Here is a 19,881-nt window from a genome sequence, read left to right on the forward strand (position 1 = left end):
AGCAAACTCAGAAATGAACCACTTCAGAGGAGATACAATACAGTATTTTTTTCTGTGGTGGATCTTCAGCTGAAATATGCTTTTAGTTTCAGTGATGTTTTGAGGCAAATTGATCCGTACAGGCTGCAGCACAAAATCCATAATATGTATGTTCTGGAAATTGCATGTCTCAAAATATCAGCTTGTCATAAATGCTTTGGAGAGGAAGATATTTGTTAATAAACTTAAGTCTTAAAAACGAACAGATTTTCAGAAAGAAAAAATTAGACTTACAAGCTCATATTCAATAAATGGTCAGGTATCCATGTTGAAATAAATTTTGAAAATTGATGTTTAAACAAACTGGTCATAACTTACAATTCTAGAAGGAAACAAATAGGGTTTTGTTATAGACATTTAATATTACTATGACAAAGTGATGCCAGCTTCTTTTTGGCTAGTTGGCATATATGTTGATTAAGTTTCTGGTGTGAAAACTTTACTACTACGCAAGTTTTTAGCTGTTTCAAGTTGGTTAAGTTCTGCAAAGGTAATGCACATTTATAAGTTTGACTGGATTTTGGTTTGGTTTCTGGTTTTTTTTTCTGCTAAGGCGATGCTTGTGCTGATAAGGGAGATGATCTGGATTCTACTATGAATCCTGGTTATGTTTTCCTCAACCTGATTTCCTCTCCTAGCAGTCACCTTCTACAAAAATACAGATGTTGAATGTATATGGATTTTACCTGATGTAGCTAAATGCCTTTGAAAAGTGTATATGCTAATTTTCTTCATCTTCAGAAATATAAAAATATGTATTGCGTTCATGAGGACAGTCTTTCAATAGCTATTCTACATTGCTCTCTTTGTCAATATGGCAGAACAAGAAGCCAAAGTTACCTATTTGTAACTTACATGCTTTGTTATTCCCCCAGTAATCTTGCTGCAGAACTCTGCTGCTCTGGAATTGAAACTTGCATTCTTTTGTAAAGATCTTTTATTTTTTAAACGGGGAAAAATGCTCTTCTTCATCTCAAGATATTTATTGCAGAGTCTATCCTTTGTTTTCATATTTCTTTCAGATTTTTGTTGTTGTTGAACTAAAATTGTATCTCATGTTTATTTCAAAATCCTCTGTTTACAACTTCGCATCCTTGGTTTCTTCATAGTGCCTGCTGATATGCGTCTTCCCTTCAGCTTTCTTCAACAGCAATTACATTATCAGTAACTGTGAAGCCATTGTAGTACTATTAACTTAAATCCGGCATTGCATTTGAAAGAAATTCAGGAACAACAGATCAATATATAAACACATATCAGATTTGTATAATTCAAAGAATATTGTGCTTTACTGTATTATTGCAGTCTATGTACAAAGGTAATATTTTCCGTTGTGCTTGATGCATTCACAGAATTCTTGTTTTCTCACTAGAATGACCTAAAGGAAGTCTTTTCCAACAAGAATGAATCTGGGTCCTTTAAAATATACAGAGATTTCTTAGTAGTGTTGGTGCTCATTCTTTTGAGAAAGCTGTTTAAAAAAACAATACAAAAACCACCATACAAAACAAGAACAAACTCAACCACAACAGTTCCACAAAGCCCAACCCTGGCAAACTTTTGAATGGCTTGATTTCCGTGTATTCTTCATATACTTCTGTTAAATGTTTTTTATAAATACCTTTACCTGATTTTCTGTTTTTCTTGAGTATTAACACGAAAAAGGGCATCCAGCAAACAAATGACTGATTCCCTCCATAGTCATTGTTTCTGTATTGCACCCTGCTTAAGAAGTGACAGTTTCTTTTTATCTGCAATTAATGTGTCAGATCTGTTTAATTCCATATTTCATATTCATATTTTCAGCCCCCTTAAAGATCTTTATTAACAGTTTAGCAGAATTGTTTAATTCCTTCTACTGACAATCATTAATATAAATCCTACTTAATTATAAATCAGATTACATTAATTGTAAGTCACATGGGTTCTATTGTTTTGGGTTTTTTTCCTCTTTCTGCATGTGGGCTGTTTAATTATGTATTGTACTACTACCTCAAATTCTCTTCGATGGAACCAGCTTTCTTAGCTCTGAAATTTGCTAACTATCCTTCAGTTTTCTGAAAGTGTGAGGCTGAGTGATTGAGTTCTTTACTGTCTTACATTTGTCATCCATCAGTGCTAGACACACGTATTGTATAAGTGAAATATTTCAATTTCTGGCTTCCTAGTGATAAGAAATGTGAGATTTGTGTATAATATTTTATGCTACATAAGGTGTTTTTAGGCATACAGGGTTTTTTTTTAAATGGAATGCTTTAAAAAAAAAAATTAGTTATCCATGTGCTGTTGATCAATATGGAAGCCTGCCTTTGCTACCTTTCTTATCTCAAGAAAAAAATCTTGCTAAGTTTGAAACTAATAGTTTCTTATTAGTTGAATGTATTGGCTTTGTGTGGCAAGGTTTTGGTAGGCGGGGGGGGGGGGGGGGGCGGTTGCAGGGGTGGCTTCTGTGAGAAGCTGCTGGAAGCTTCCCCTGTGTCTGACAGAGCCAATACCAACCAGCCCTAAGACACACTCGCCGCCGGCCAAGGCCGAGACAATCAGCGATAGTAGTAGCGCCTCTGTGATAACATATTTAAGAAGGGAAAAAAGTTACTGGGACAGACAGAAATGGCAGCCAGAGAGAGGAGTGAGAACATGTAAGAGAAACAACTCTGCAGACAGCAAGGTCAGTGAAGAAGGACAGGGAGGAGATGCTCCAGGCACCGGAGCAGAGATTCCCCTGCAGCCCGTGGTGAAGACCATGGTGAGGCAGGCTGTCCCCCTGCAGCCCATGGAGGTCCACGGTGGAGCAGATATCCACCCGCAGCCTGTGAAGGACCCCACGCTGGAGCAGGTGGATGCCCAAAGGAGGCTGTGACCCCATGGGAATCCCACGCTGGAGCAGGCTCCTGGCAGGACCTGTGGATCTGTGGAGAGAGGATCCCACGCTGGAGCAGGTTTTCTGGCAGGACTTGTGACCCCACGGGTGACCCACGCTGGAGCAGTGTGCTCCTGAAGGACTGCACGCCGTGGAGGGACCCATGCTGGAGCAGTTGGTGAAGAACTGCAGCCCGTGGGAAGGACCATGTTGGAGAAGTTTGTGGAGGACTGTCTCCTGTGGGAGGGAGCCCATGCTGGAGCAGGGGAAGAGTATGATGAGTCCTGCCTCTGAGGAGGAAGAAGCGGCAGAAATAATGTGTGATGAACTGACCGTAAACCCCATTCCCCATCCCCCTGTGCCACTGAGGGGGGTAGATAGAGAATCCGGGAGTGAAGTTGTGCCTGGGAAGAAAGGAGAGGTGGAGGGAAGGTGTTCTGAGATTTGGTTTTATTTCTCATTACCCCACTCTGGTTGATTGGTAGTAAATTGAGTTAATTTTCCCCAAGCCGAGTCTGTTTTGCCCGTGATGGTAATTGGTGAGTGATCTCTTCTGTCCTTATCTCAACCCATGAGCCCTTTGTTATATTTTGTCTCCCCTGTCCAGCTGAGGATGGGGGAGTGATAGAATGGCTTTGGTGGGCACCTGGCGTTCAGCCAGGGTCAACCTGCCACATTGAGACTGTCAGGTTTGTCTTCTCCCAAATATTAGTTGTGTCAAGCAGTATGGTTTAATATTTGGATGTTAGGTGTTAGGCAATTTAGTTTGTTGCAAAGGTGGATTGAAAACTATGTTAAAGTATGAGTGAATTGCTCTTGTTCATTCTGAATCATATTTGTATTTTGAAATGTGTGTGTATGTATTTGTATAGTGATACAGACATGTATGTATTGGGTCTTTATGCAGATTCTAGGGCAGCAGATTGATGACTTCACGCTTCCTGATGTTAACCTGATTGGAGAGCACGCTGATGCTGCAGAGCTTGGGAGAATGCTTCAGCTTATTTTGGGATGCGCTGTGAATTGTGAACAGAAGCAAGGTATTAAATTTTGAAAGCATGTTTCTTCCAGGCAGTGAATGAAAATACAGCTTGTTGTGTAGCTACTTAAGAGAAAAATTATACCTCTCAGGTTGCTGTCAGAGACAAACGTATTTTTTTCAGTGATGACATTATTTTGTCCTACAGATAAAAATTGTTGTTTCGTTATAAGCTTCACTAGTTTTGGAGTCTCAAACTGTGGAAGTGGTTTTGCTTCCAACATACATATTTTCAATTTTTGTTTGCTGAGCTGAAAAGGCACTCTGCAAAGGAAAATTCTTGGGCCCACCCTTTAACCATTTATGAGGTAGATCGGGATAGTTAAGAACCAAAAAATGTGATTGTTGCACTATCCTGTATGACTCTTGGTTTTAGGAATGCGTTCCTGTCAGCATCTTACTACATGGCCTTAGAGCCATCAGTGTGACTGGGTGTTGGTCTGAAGATATGTCTGGTGTGATGTGGGATACTGTAGTTTCTGAGACTTTTGCGTGGGGTTGGCAAATAGGAAAAAGTAATGTTGGCAATAACGCCCTTCTGGACAGCAGCTGAAGACTGAGCATGTGATGATACCTTAAAGGCATCCAAAATATCGCTTGAGGCATCTGTTAGCCGATTGAATCCCACTTCAGCAGCCACTGAAAGAGACTTCTGCCTCTCTTGATTCCCATGGCACCAACTGTCTATCTGTCCTGCGCAGGTAAAATAGGGAGCCATTCATTTCTCCTGCACATGCCACAGAGGATGTGATGAACAACGGAGACACTTGTTGAAGTGTCCCAAATCTCATAGTCTAAACTTGCCTTGGGTGCAGGGTGTCTTATTGTTACCCAGTCACCTTAAATTACACTTAATTCAAGCTAGGTTAAGGTAACAAACCAACTACAAACATTTATTCTTAACACTTAAAACAGGAAGCATAGGAACATATTATTAAATACACATGTGGGTAAATAAATCTGTTTGCTGTATTTACATTAAAGCCGCATCAGATTATCTGTCCCTTCCTGATTTAGCTCATTTTGGTTTGTTTTCTGACAAAATGGCAGCCAGGGTTTCAGACCTTTTGTCTTCCTCTTGCATGGTGCATCTTAGCTTTTATAGCTATTTTCCCCTTTCCAGTTTTCTCAGGTGTCTAAATCACTTTAATTTCTCCTTCTGAAATTACTTTTATTCTTCCCTTAATCAGGAGATAGTCTGGCTATCCTATTAATTAAAATAGAGGTAATTTTCTTCCATGAGTACATAAATAACTCTGTTTATTAGGCCTCCTGTCCTCTCTGTTTTATGTAAAATTAACTTCCTTACTTTTGGTGAGTATTTGGCATCCTCCAGTGGGAAGTATATTTTATTTCCATGTTTCTCATACTCTTTCAGTCTGGACATTAAAAATGTTATGTTTGAAATACTGGAACAGTCTAGTTTTATGTACTTTGAGTGAGACTTGGCAATTAATCACTTTGAGGTGACTGATTCCCAGCAATTTTCCTTTTGAGCAAATCATTAAAAAAATACAGGTCGCATGTAAAGGTGATCATATCTGACTGGAAACCATATGATACTGGGCAAGTCATAAACTCCTTGACTTGATCTAAATGTCGGAATTTGTCTTTCAAAGCACTGTATCATCTTACAAGGTACCTGCTGTGTAGCTCACATCTACACGTAGGTGAGGAATGAAAAAATTAAGGGGACTCATTTGTGATATAGCACAGAAATAAGAACAGAAACCAGGAATGGATATGAAAATGCCTTGAAATGACGATGCTTAGGAAGGCAGGACATTATTGTTAAACTTATGGAAAAGGGCAACCTATGCGTGGATCATGTACTTGTTCCCAAACTATTCAGGCTATACAAAGTGAGAAAAGGAGCATAAGTAATTATTTCAGAAGTGTGAGATGCCAGAAGGAAAAAAAAAAAAAGGATAACAATCGTGTACATTTTTCATTGTTGCAGAGTTCCAATGAGCCTGAATTTATGTCTGAATGGACTTCTGATAAAGTCTTGTTGAGTTTGTTGGGGTGGGACTTGACTGGTAATTATACATTTCAGTGTCATCTGTGGCACCTACTCATTTTGTAGAAAGGATGCAGCTTCTGACCTCATGTTCTGTGTGACTTCAGTTTCAACAGTAACATTTCAGAATGCTCTTATTTTCAGAGTACATCCAGACCATAATGATGATGGAAGAATCGGTTCAACATGTTGTCATGACAGCCATTCAGGAGGTATGCTGGGATGTCCACAGTGTGTAAAAGTTCAGCCTTTCAGTATTTTAGAAAAGTATGCTTTTTCCCACCTTGGAAAAACTTAGCTGGAAGTAAAGAAGGGGCATAGATTTTGCTGTTGTACATTGAAAAATATTTATTTTTCCTTAGAGAAACAAATCAGTAAAGATTCTTTATGTCAAGGAACTCTGGTTGAATGTCCCACTTTTCTTTAAATCTAGAAGATTGAAACTTCTAGATACTTTTGATACTGGGTTCCCTTTCCTTTACCTTCCCTACCCTGTGGCTCCTGAAGTGCACTAGACTGCTTTTATGTGAGTAACCAAATACTGTAAAACTTCTTCAGAATTTGTATGTTGGAATTGCAAGACTCCATGAATTGTTTTGTTTTGTTTTATTGGATAATTGAAAAGACAGAGAAATGGATAGCAGAGTATTCTTTCGTCAGCTGTAGTGTTATGAATAAGCTAATGAAGCTATTTGTGCTAATATGTTTTTACAAGTTAGTAAGTATTCTGCAGTGTATTTTGTGAAAGTGCTGTTCAGTAGTAAATTAAAACCACAGTGAAAATTAAACCACAGTGTTAGTGACCACTATAGCAATGAAGCCCCCATGTGACTTCTTAGGAGCCCAAAGTGCATATAAGTGAAGCACCTATCAGTCTTCATAGATGGAGGTTTACTGCAGGGCAGGCCACTAAGGAAAGCAGGAAATTGCTGGTAATCCCATTTCTTCTGAACCTGAACAAGAGAAACCAAATTCCATATTGATTTCTAGAGCAATTTCACTTTTATGTAATGTCTGAATAGAGAAAGAGATGTTGGTGAGCCTACAGGAACCCCTTCCCGTATTACCACTTTGACCAATGCTGTATCCATGCAGTCATACATCCTGTTGTCTGTGTGTGACTGCTATCTATAATGTTGCAGAGAGGACTTTTGAAATCAGCATTGAAAGAATCCTTATGCTAAATCATCTTCCAGGCAGTGCTGCCAAGCATCAGTTTGCCTGAGTTTTGGGATATTTTACTTTTGCATTCTTTTTAACTATAATACAATGTTTTGGTGGATTTTTCTAATGCCCTCTTTTTAAACCCAACTTCCAGCATCATTTTATTCTGCACTGTCTTAAAATAGAAAACCTTCTACCCTCCCTCCTTCTGTTGAAAATCTTCTGTTTGATTTTTGTAAAAATCCCCTTCATTTGAAAAAATAGCCAGATATGAAGTAGCCCACATTTTTTGGCATTTGATGAGTAGACATTGAAATTGTTTAGTGTTTGTGCCCTTTCTCAGAGATGTGGAGGAGAAATCACAGGATGAGGGTCTGTTCTATCTGTAACAGATTTTTGAAACTTAGTGAATCAGAAAGCTTACTATTCAGGTACTGATGCAGTTCTGAGCGATTTTAATGCTGTCTTCCAAGCTGCATAGAAATCCAAGGCATTCAGAACCAAATGAGGAGGATCTTAGGTGCTTATTGAAGAGGTCAGAAAGTGTCTCAAAAACTTTGAGACACTTCGAGAGCAGGACCTCCCTCCATTATTTTTCAACATTCTTCGGAGTCTGGAGAGGTCCCAGTTGACTGGAAGCTGGCAAAAGTTGTCCCAATTTTCAAGAGGGGAAAGAAGGAAGACCCTGGTAATTAGAGTTCTGTCTCATTTCAGTTCCTGGCAGAATTATGGAGAAGATGGGGATTACTGAAAGACACTTGAGAGACAATGCAGTCATTGGTCATAGCCAGCACGGGTTCACGAGGGGAAAGTCCTGCTTAACTAACTTAATTTCCTTTTATGACAAGGTTGCCCATCTAGTTGACCAAGGGAAGCCAGTAGATATGGAGTTTTGGGATTTTAGCAAAGCTTTTGATGCTGTCTCTCACAGTATCCTTCAGGACAAAACATCAGGCATACATTTAGATAAGTCCGTAATATGTTGGGTGAGCAACTTACTGATGGGTTGGGCTCAAAGAATTATAGTAAATGGGGTTACATCAGACTCGCAGCCAGTCACCAGTGGGGTTCCCCAGGGGTCAATTTTAGGGCTAGTGCTCTATAATGTTTTTATAAATGATCTGGACACAGGAATCAAATGTACATTAAGGAAGTTTGCTGATGATACTAAACTAGGAGAATCTGTGGACTCCCTCGAGGGTAGAGCGGCCTTAAAGGGAGATCTGGTTAGACTAAAGAGCTGGGCAGTCACCAACTGTATGAAATTTAACAAGAGCAAGTGCTGGATTCTATACCTGGGACAGGGTAATCCTGCTTACATGTACAAATTGGGGGATGAGAGGCTGGAGAACAGCCCCATGGAAAGAGATCTGGGGGTTTGGGTTGATGGCAAGTTGAATATCAGTCAACAGTGTGCCCTGGCAGCGCCAAGGGCCAACTGTGTCCTAGACTGCATCAAGCACAGCATAGCTAGCCAGTCGAGGGAGGTGATGGTCCCACTCTGTGCCGCACTGGTGCAGCCTCACCTCGAGTACTGCGTGCAGTTTTGGGCACCTCAATGTAAGAAGGACATCAAGTTATTGAAGTATGTCCAGAGGAGAGTGACCAAGATGGTGGAAGGTTTTGAGGGTAAGATTTATGAGAAGCAGCTGAGGTCACTTGGTTTGTTCAGCTCGGAGAAGAGAAGGTTGAGGGGTGCCCTCATCGCAGTCTACAACTTCCTTAAGAGGGGCAGTGGAGGAGGAGGTGCTGATCTCCTCTCTCTGGTGACCAGTGGTAGAACACGAGGAAATGGAATGAAGCTGCATCAGGGGAAGTTCAGACTGGACACTAGGAAAAGGTTCTTCACCGAGAGGGTGGTCAGTCACTGGAACAGGCTCCCCACGGAAGTGGTCACAGCACCAAGCCTGTCAGACTTCCAAGGAGTGTCTGGACGATGCTCTTAGTCATATGGTTCAGTTTTAGGTAGTGTTGGACTCAATGATCCTTATGGGTCCCTTCTAATTCGAGATATTCTGTGATTCTAACAAGAGTTCAGATCCAGAGAGTCTTTTCAGAGCTGCACCTGCAGTCTGTGTCTTTGGAGGGGTGAAACTTCACTGGATTTAAGGAGGTTTTTCTATTTATTGGACTCAAGTGACTTGGACTAAGCAATATGTAGGAGACACCATAATAAAGTGCCTAGGAAAGTAGCTATATATGCATATTTGAAAAGTTGGTATGTCGCCTAATCTAAACATTTCAAAGTGTTTGACATGCAGGTACTCTTTTTTCAAAATTAGGTATGTAAAAAGACCTCTAAGCTTTACTGATGTATTATGTAATTTGTTTTTCTGTTTCAGCAAAGCACATATCAATGTGTTTTGATACTTCTTTGCTTTTCATAAATCAACTTACTCATGAAAATATTTCATGAGGCACAGTAGAACAAGCCTCTGACCTGTTCTTTCTGTTTTTTGCATGAAGAAGCTGATGTTTAAATGGAAGAAGCAGCATTTTATGTTTTAAATTTTATTTGGTTATTTTGATTTTTTTAGTAACTTGTGACTCTTCAGCATTTCCTTTCTTCACTCATTTAAATGTTTAAAGTAAAATATTAATAATAAAATATGCCTTATGCTCCATAAAGATTTTATAAATTGAACAATGCTTTTCTGTTATTTTTTCAGTGCAGTCAAATTGATCTGTTGTGCTGCCACCACTTAGATTCTTAGATTCTAATCTGCAGGTGTGCATTTCTAAATGCAAGCTGTGCACAAGACAGAGGAAGAGAAGGACGATACAGCTATCAAAAATATTACAAAAAGTATAAATTATGTATTATATATTCTGTAATGTATACTCCTATATTCTGTTTGTATTATTATAATCTATTATTACTTGCAATTAATATATTACTATGTATAATGTAACATTTTTAATTTCATAATTTGCAGGATTTTTTTAAAGGCCAAAAATCTTGCCTTATAGAAATTATTTTGGCCATTATGTATTTCTCTTTCATTTCCTCTCCTTTCTTTGACATCCTTTAGAAATTCTGCTGTCATTTTCCTAAGTCTTTTCTTTGAGCAGCCAAGTTCATTATTGATGAAAGTGGTAGCTGGTGAAATTGTTTGCCTTTGCTGTTTAGAACATATGTAAACTTGATCACTTAGCAGGTGTCTGTGCAGGTCAAGTTGAGAGTCAGAATAGGCTCTTAACAGGAAAGTACTGGAGCTAGTGTCAAAGCTTGTCTGGGGCGCATAGCAAAAGGTACTTCCTGTCTGGATTAATACTGTCTGTGTTACTTCCACAAAGTAGAAATTGTTTGGTTTTGTGGGTTTTTTCCCCCTGTGTTTTGTCCTGACTGTTTGAAGGTTCATCTTGTCTGAAGTAAAAGTGGTTTTTGAATAGCTACAAAATGATAGAAAAATATTTCCTTGGGTCTGTCAGCAGTATTGGAGGAGGAAGAAAGTTCAGCTGCATTAAAGGATACACACTGTGTCATACATAGCCTTGACTCTTAAAAAGCAAACAAACAAAAAGATGCTTTACAAAAGAAAAACAACCTTCTGAATACAGAAGCTGGATTTTGACATTGTTTCACGGGCACTTAAATGAGCTTGTACAATGTTAGCAACTGTAGAAGAAGCATTTCAGAAAAAGCAAATGTTTTGAACTTTTAACATCATCAACTAAGTGGTGCAGCTGCATTTGCAAAATCATGCAAATCATGTGTAGGGAAAAAAAGCATTCGAAATTCAGGTTATTCATGCATGCAGTTTTTGTGATAGTTTTACCCCTTCCCTAATCTTTATGTATCCATGACAACACAACTTGTTCACATTTCACAAGCAAAGCAGTTAAGAAGTGAAGGTTTTAATAATATAAAATTAGCAGATCTTACAAAGTATTTTGTAAGACATCGTACCAAAGCTATAAGCATGAAAATGTATAGTTGTAAAGGATAACAGGGAATGACAACTGCTTCTCATAACACCACACAGAGAGCTATAAAAATTGTCATGTCCTGGTTATCATACCATTTAAAATCCAGACTGACCTCTTCACCACAGAATAAGCTGTTTTGATTTTAAATGACTTTCTGATTATTTGAACAAGTACTTGTGCTACTTCAAGTCTTCATTCTAAATATGCAAAATAAACCAGAAAAAGAGCAAGGAAGTAAATACTAGTTGCTTGCTTTTTCACTGTGGGAAGCTCTTAAGCAGACTCTTCCTTCTACTGTAGAGGCCTAATGCAGCTGCTTGATTTTGCAGGCACTTTTTTGATTTCCCTTTTTATAATCAATTCACTTTTAAAATCTCTGCACATCATCATCATCCATTAAAGGTACATGTGAAAATAGATAATACTATACTTTAGCTACATTGTGAGTTTGGAGCTGAAAACCAGTTCCAGCACTGCAAAATTGTGAAGGTAGACCTTTATGCCCGCCTGTAGTTTGCTTCTGAAGAAAAGAAAACTTGCAGCTGTGGAGGGGGAATGAGAAGGCCACTTCCTTCTGCTTTTTGTTCTTTTGAGTCAGTCAGCTGAAATAGAAATGAAATAAAGTTTGCTACTCAAAAGTACTGGCATTGACCCATACCTGTTAAGACCATGTGTTCTAATATCACACTTGCAGGCTGCATGTGAAGCACTGAACTAGAGCAGTATTTCAGGAATTTGTCTGAATGCGAGCTTGTAAGTAAAGGAGATATATAGCAGAACACAGTAAGTAAGTTTGCTTTAAAAATTAATAACAGCCTACTAGTATCATCAGATTAGTAGCAAATAATGCAGAAAGAGCTAGTATGCCATCAAGCAGGTAACTGATGAAATGAGTGTTTTGGAGCTCTAAACTTCAATAGTATCTGAGAATGCTGGTGGACAAGAAATGAAGTGAAGAATAGGGGGAAACTAGGCAAGTCTGTTACCTTATGCTTTTTTAGGTGGATGGAAGGTGTAGTGTTTGCTTTGAGTTGACATACATATCTGTATGCAATCCTAAAACAGCATTCAGTAAAACTTTTCTTGAATTTTTTGGTAAATCTTACTGAAGAGAGAGAAGTTTGGATAAGTGGGTAGAGTTGTACCCTATTAGCTGTGCTGTTTGTGGTAAAGTGTTTGCTACTAAGCAGGGAGAAACTGGGTAGAGGCAATTCAGAAGCAGAGCACAGTCAAGGTAACTTGGTTATATATACCACTGTTGTCTCCAATGTGTGGGGAGATGTGTACGGAAAAGATGGAAGCACTCTCTCACCCTGATAACTCTCCCCACTTAACTTCAGTTTATTGTTAACTGATGATCAGAAGTTGGATTCCTGTTATTACTTGTGAATAATCTGGCAATCTCGTTCCTGTTCCTTGTCTGGTCATGCTACTGGACGCAGCACAATCACTTAGATTTCTTCTTTAGCATCGCCACAATATCACAGGTCATAAGATTGCAAGATGCTTCTTGTTGCATTGAGTCAGTCATCTGCCTGTGGCTTTTGGCCTCAGTGCCTCATGCACAATGCGTCATTCCCATGACGTTCCCAATAATTCTGTGTAACATTCACACTGCACCCACGCCATGTATCTCCGCCACCTAATCCTTCTCCAGCTAATGTCCTCTGGACATTTGTGCTAAGGGTTCGTAAGGACAGGAAGTTTTGGGACAGATGGCAAAACTCATTGAAGAATAAAGGGATTATATTATTGGCCTCAGCCTGCTTTCTTTACGGTAATCCACAGAAAACAGCAACACCACAGTGGCCTCTAGGGGGTTGTGCAGCCTCTTGTATTCCTCCTACAGTAAGTCTTGGGCAGGCCTATTAAGCTGGGTTTCTGAAGAGGAAGTTGTGCTACAGCCAGAAAGGGGTGGTGGCTGTCAGGGACATGTTGTACATCTCTGCAGGCTTCATGCAGCCTGGGACCTGCCAGTTGGAAAGTACTGGCTTAACGGGTGGAACATATTTAGTGTCTGAAGTGTGTTTGCGAACAGTGTTGTGGGATATAGAATAGGGAGAAGAGTTCAGTATTTGGTTAATATGGATATCCCTGTTAGTCATCTGGAAAAGCATTTAAACAGTAGCTAGTGAAATGGAGTAATTGAAACGTCTATAAACATCACAGAGCAGAGAGGGATTGGAAGTTCTTGTTTTGGATGGCAAAATTATAATCAGCTTAGAAAACACGGACCTAAATTAAATACAAGTTTGTAATGCCACTATATATGGTAATGAAAAAGACATGACTTTGTTTTTCAGGGAAAAGCTCTGAGGCTAGGGACTTTCTAGTTACTTACAGAGAATCTGGGCTTCATGGAATGCTTCATTTCAGAGTAGTTTGTCACTGTAAAGATGTAGACAAAATGAAAGGAATTCAGCAGTTAGCAACAAACATCATCAAGGTCTGAGAACTGTTGAGGACAAATAGATGAATTTAAGCATGTGGTACGCAGCTAAATCCCAGTTAAGGAGATGGGGAAAAGGAGAGAAACGTAAGTATATAAATATTTGAATGATGTCATTGTCAAACAGTGATTTTTCTCTTGTACACAGTGGTATAAACAGAAAGGATGGAGAAGAAATGAAAGCTCTGTGTATCTGAGGAACTTTGCCAATGAAAAGTAATGCAAAAGCACTGATTTCTGGAAGGAATAATGGAAGCCCTGTCTCTGGAGAGAGTAACTGGACAGGAGGCCTTAGGAAAGAAATCTTGTTCTGATTTTGGTTAGGATAGGGCTTTTTTGATTGTAACTTCCATGAATTGTGTCACTGGAGAACTCATAAAACATTTTGCGTTTAGACAGGATGACAGAAACCATCAGTGTCATTCCGTAATGCTGCCTTTTGAGTTAGTTACAGCATATTTCTCATTTGGTATCTTACAGCTTTCAGTAATAACTTTGCCTTAATATGTTTGCTGAAAGTGGGTGGGAGGAGGTCTTTGGGCTACTACTTCTGTTACATTTGATTTTAGCTTTTAACTATGTATGTAGCTGAGCAGTGGGTTACTGAAAGAAAATTTAGTTTCTTATCAGCTTTTTATCATTTAGTAAGCACATCAGTCAATTTGAAGGGCTTTTTTTTTTTTAAAGTCATGCCTAAAGTCATGTTTTCTGGACTTAAAGCCATTACCAGTCATTCCTGCAAAAAAATAAGTTAGTATAAAAGGAATTGTAATACTTATTTCAGGAATACTCTCTATAGACTTTCCTTTTAAATCTGCAAATTACAGACAACTCCAGAGCAGGAATTTTGATCATCTTTGTTTTGCCCAATTAGCTGACATAGATACGCCCCCAACTTTAGTTAAATAAATAAATTGATGTGAACTTCCATGTGATCAAAAAATGAAAACCACTGGCAGAGAACAATTAAAGGCAGGTCTTGCATGGTGTGTTGATAGCTACCATCATTCCATTGCCACTTCAGTAAAATGCTTAGCAGAGTATACTGTAGGTTTCATCATAAACAAAGACTGTGCATTTTCAGAAGAAAAAGAGATGATGTAAGATTTCTTTTATAGTGCGTTAAGTATTATAAATTCTGAAGACTCTTTCTGTAATTGTTTCTGAATATGTCATACATAAAAATGAAGTTAAAAACTTCTGAATGAAGTCAAGTTGAAGCTCCCCAAAGTTAAAATCAGCTTGTTATTTCATTGAAGCTTAGCTTTTATATTAAAAGTAAATCCTTGCTTTTTCTAATCCAGTGTAATCTAATTGCAGTTGATGAGTAAGGAGTCTCCAGTCTCTCTTGGAAATGATGCTTACGTTGAACTTGATCGGCAGGTATCTAAGACTAGATGTTTCTTTTCCTTCAATCATAGCACATCAGTGGCCAGTCATTTTGTGTTGTTAAGAAGTCTGTCTTTTTTTCTATAATCATGAAAGAGTTTTGTGGGAAATTCAAATAAGGAGAAGAAAACTAAATTTCAGTATTTCAAGTCCTTTTGCTTTATAAATTCAGTTTATGCATTTTGTATATTTAAAGGAGAGAAAAGCTCAGTTTGAAAAACAAGTTTAGCTGTATGACATAGTATAGCGAAGCTGCAGGCAGGTGCAAATCTTTGGGTATTGAGGAAGAAGGATAAAGTGGGTAGTATTTGAATAAAACTTTCTTTGCCAGTTCCTACTTCCAAAGTCAGTTTAAAAAAACCCCATAGATATGGCTCAAAAATCATTAAAGCAGTCCTGGGAACTGTTACAATATATAAAGGAAGTTTTCAAAGAGAATCCTTCCCTGTCTGATATATTTAAAGAATATGCAAACCCAGTTGTCTTTTACTGGCTCAACCTCATGCTAACACTCCTACTTCCTCAGTTTTTTTGTAATCAAGAAGTATAGCACAGTGGTGTTCCCTGTGTTCCTCCATCATGCTTTCTCTGCAGAAGTATGTAAATTCTGGCAGATGGAATTAATTTTTGTATGTCAACAGGCTCTTGAGAAATAAACTTGAAAAAATAAGATATGATGATGCTGTTTAGGAAGGCCCATCTAAAATTCATCATATATAATAATATATGTCTATATCTCTGTATACATAATATGCATGCACCTGTTTTGTCAGGCCAATTTTCGTGTAGCTGTTTTTTATGTTATCCTAACTGCATTCATATGTGAACTTGCAAGATACATATCTTTGAACATACCTTTGAAGGGAATTATCTGGATATTTCTCACTGCTTACAAGATTCAGTGCCCTTTTTCAGGAGGGTAGGCTTCTCCCTCACTGTGTTGGCTCTATTCCTGTTGTGCAGTAAGAGTAGCTTCCAGTGACTAGAGAGATTTTACCCTAATTGTCCATTCCCTGTATTCCACCTTCCAGTCCTTTCCGTATTTGAAAAGTAGATTGAAAACTGAAATTATGCACTCTGCATCCGTAAAGAAAAGTGGTATTGACAATTTTTTCAGTGTACAGAGTTGATGAGCTCTTCAGACCCAAGTTCTTCAGGACTTTTTGACTCAATTCATAGAATAGATGTGATAATTCTAATGTATCTTTGTAAGACCAAATCTTACTTTTAGGTATGTTTACTTTTTACTGTCATACAGGCTAAACAGTAATCACTTCTGCTTCTTTATAAGAGCAGAATTGCCTCAGTTTTCAAAAATATTAATATATTACCTAAATGTAAAAATGATTGTACAGTCATGTAGTTCAGAGTATTTTTAGACACTTCACAGAGAGTGATGAAACTATAAATGTTTGTTGTTTATGGTAGCTGAAGAAAACTACAGAAGAATTAAATGAAGCACTAGCAACAAAAGAAGAAATTGCCCAGAGATGTCATGAGTTAGATATGCAGGTAGGTTTGCTATATTGTACATATTAATTTTGAACTGGGAAAGAGAAGTGTTAATTTTTAGGCAGCTGAAATCAAGTAGTATAGTGTAGAAACATAATTTTTAAAAGGGAAATGAAAATTGCACAGTAATTATTTTGCTTTACTTGTGCTAGCTAAGTGAATTTCATTGTTTTCTTATCTTGATACAATGTTGCCAGTATTAAGATGATTCATACTAACAAAATGGTTTTTCTTTCAGGTAGGAAGGGGTTGAGCTCTGTTGTTCAACTCTTGCATTAGAGAACTAATAGAGGTTATGCTGCTGTAACAGTTTCAGTTAAGAGTTAAATCCCAATCCGAAGTTACTGTAGTCTGTCAGCTGTATATGGATTTAGACTAAGCCTTACTGTAAATCAAGCATACCTCGTCCGGAAGACATGAGGAGTGTAGAGTGGTAGCCCCAAAAGGCATTGCCATTGCAACCCTACTTTGGAGTATAATTCAGGCTTTTGCCAAGCAGTTCAGTAACTGTTAGAATTAATGAGGCTGATTTGTGTGTCATGGTTGATTTTGGTTTACTTGATTCGAGCTTTTATTGAAGCATTTCCTTCTGTTGAGATGTTCACATTCCCTCTCTTCCCCTCCTCCTCCTGCATGTTAATTCTATACTATTTAATGATATATGAACCCATGCTTCAGCTTTGAGTTGCAGCACTTTGGGTTCTTTGCAGTGCTGCCTGTTTTTACAACATTGGCGGAAACTGAGTTATCTTTGGGACTGTGTTCCTGTTTCAGGTCTGCTTGCAGTTGCCCACTGGATTAAAAAAAATCTAGGAAGCGCACAGCCGTCCGTTGCGTATCCATATTTGGATATTCTGTCTGATTGATAGGCATTGTTTCTTTTGGAAATTAGTTTTAAAAGCTTTACTGTGGAGGGCTAGTTTTATTTGTTTGTTGCGAAAGTATGCATACTTTTATTATAATGAAGTTACCTTCTGTGGTAACTGAGACTTTTTCTTTAGATGCTTGTGCGAAATACAGTTAAGAATAGTTATGGTTTTGGTGTGGTAAATCTGCCCCTGATGTTGCAGTATGTTGGTTACATCAGATAGCAATTGAATACCCATTAATGTTACAGTATATTCTTGTGAAATGTGATTATTGAAGCCTGTGTATTGCCATTGTTGATACAAACGATAAAAAGTTGCTCTCTATAGCTAGATAGCTCAGTTATTCCAGTTTATGCTCCTATTACAACAGGTTGCGGCCCTCCAGGAGGAGAAGAGCAGCTTGCTCGCTGAGAACCAGATTTTGATGGAACGTTTAAATCAGTCTGATTCTATTGAAGATCCCAACAGCCCTGCAGGTCGTAGGCACTTGCAACTGCAGACACAACTAGAACAACTCCAGGAGGAAACATTCAGGTAGAAAAGCTAGACTTGGTCAGATTATTTGTTTGTAACTGGCAACAGACATGAATTATATACTTCTGGTTCTGCTGGCAATTATGTATAATGGGTGGTATAACCACAGTAGTAAAGTTTTTATGTGATGTACATCTTATGATTTACCTCTTTACAAGCTCCAGCATTAAAAAATACATAATTTCTTCATTGAAGAAGTATGAAATGCTGTATACATGTTACTCTCTACTCTGTGAAGTTATTTTGAATTGTTTATGTGCAGTCACTTCACCCATGTTTTTCAGAATTAGTGAGAATGAAAAGTAGCATGCTTTCCTGTATGTAGATTATTCTGATTGTATTTTTAGGGTGTAGGAATTCCTAGCTGGAAGTTTGCTATGGGCAGTACTACAGGTGGTATTATTATGCAGCAAAGTGTGTCCTTCTCTGAATTTGAAAACAAATTGTTTCATATCTGAAAGATGGAGATTATCTGCAAGTGAACTCTGCTTTTCATTTGCATTTCCTCAACACGTGGAAATACGGTTCCTCTTTAAATATCCTTCCTGGTCCTTTTGACTGTTGCTTTCAGACTGTGTAAGCCTCTTCTGCTGAAGAAAGCTGGTCCAATTCACCATCATCTCTTCATTCTTGTTGCTGTACTTTCCCTATCCTTTGTGAGTGAAACTATGGTATTTCTTTATGCTGCCACTTTTTTCTTCTCTTTCTGTCCTCTTCTGGTTGCCCTTTGTTAATTCTTATGTCAGCTGCCACGTAACTTTCCTTTTTTGCCTGTTTTGCTGTTTTTCCACTCTCTTGCTAAACCTCTTCCTTGTGTGTTAGACACACCCACTTCCTTCAGTTTCTTGAAAAATGTTCAGTGTTTTTCTTTCACAGCAGCTAGTGCCTGTTTTTCTTCTTTCTATACATCTACCATGTAATGTAGTGATGTCTCTCTAATGTCCCTTTTTATCTCTCCTTATTCATCTCCGTGCTCTGGAATGATTCCTGCCTGAGTCTATTATCAATTGCTGTTCAAACAGGTTTTGTCCCCATATGCAATACCTGCACTGCCTGTTACTCTAGTTTCAGGTTCTGAACGTTTTCTGAAAACCCTTTTCACATGTGAGACTCATCTCCCAACCTCCTTTACCTCCTTCCCCTGCCTTCATATCATGTGGCTTCTGAAGGCAGTTTGTGTGTGTTCCTTCTCCAGCTCTACCTGACCAAACAGGATGTATGTACAGCTTAACCGATGCCCAGTGTGGTACAACAGTTTTTCTTCCACTCTTGCCTCTTTATGTCCTTTGACAGTTCCAGTCTATCACGATCCAAATCTTTGTTGTATATGGTTTAGATGACCTACTGACTGTCTCTTGTCTCCATGCTTGTAGATTCTTTTTGGACTCCTTGAATTAATGGATAGACTACTTCTCTCTTTTTTTTTTTTTTTTTTTTTTTTTGCCATGCCCATACCTCCTTTCCTGGATTGTTTTTATTTTAATTTCAGATCAAAATATCACAGTAGAACTTCATGTTCTAGGTTGTATCCTCTTCCATTTGTACAAAATGCTTTGACAAAGTTTCTCAGTTACTCCCTTTGTTCACTGCCAGGTTAATGCAGCTTTGGCTGTGTATGCTGTATGTAAGTAGTTCACTCCAGAAACTTTCGTCTGAGTTCTTTACATGCTAACTAGATAACTAAATGTATGACTTGGTTCTTCAGAGGTACTGGGCAGGCACAGGTTCTTTATACGTAAATAAAGCAAGCCACCTTGGTGAAAGCTCTATGGCATTTTGAACATCTGACAATCAGGTCAATATTGTTGAAGGTGTATAGGAGTTGAACAGCCGAACAAAATCTTAGGATAAAGATGTCACGCTCAAACTCTGTATGCCCCAAGATGAAAAAAGATGGAAATTTCTGCTTGAGCTTCCATTGCAAAAAATTACTGTGACAGAAAAAACTCAAGATTTGTCTTTCTGAGAACATATGTTACCTTGTGATCTTCCAAATATAAAGACTGATATCAAATTTGGAGCCTTAAAGTCAGTCTGCTTCTACATTTTTGAATAAGCACATTGGGCTGCTCTTCT

At 38.4% G+C, this 19,881-nt stretch overlaps 1 protein-coding gene across 7 annotated transcripts in view; it reads left to right on the top strand.

Moving 5' to 3' along the window:
- Positions 1-19,881, top strand: part of HOOK3 (hook microtubule tethering protein 3) — a 103,146-nt gene that overhangs the window by 38,082 nt on the left and 45,183 nt on the right. For 6 of the 7 annotated variants that reach the window (XM_052775857.1, XM_052775862.1, XM_052775859.1 and 3 more), the window contains 5 exons: positions 3,807-3,939; positions 6,103-6,170; positions 14,822-14,884; positions 16,319-16,402; positions 17,642-17,805. In XM_052775857.1, coding sequence (XP_052631817.1) covers positions 3,807-3,939; positions 6,103-6,170; positions 14,822-14,884; positions 16,319-16,402; positions 17,642-17,805 — 512 coding nt within the window. The remainder of the gene's footprint in view (positions 1-3,806; positions 3,940-6,102; positions 6,171-14,821; positions 14,885-16,318; positions 16,403-17,641; positions 17,806-19,881) is intronic. The other variant, XM_052775860.1, reaches the window with a different exon arrangement.

This window comes from Harpia harpyja, chromosome Z (assembly GCF_026419915.1).
Source record: "Harpia harpyja isolate bHarHar1 chromosome Z, bHarHar1 primary haplotype, whole genome shotgun sequence".
Lineage (NCBI taxonomy): Eukaryota > Metazoa > Chordata > Aves > Accipitriformes > Accipitridae > Harpia > Harpia harpyja.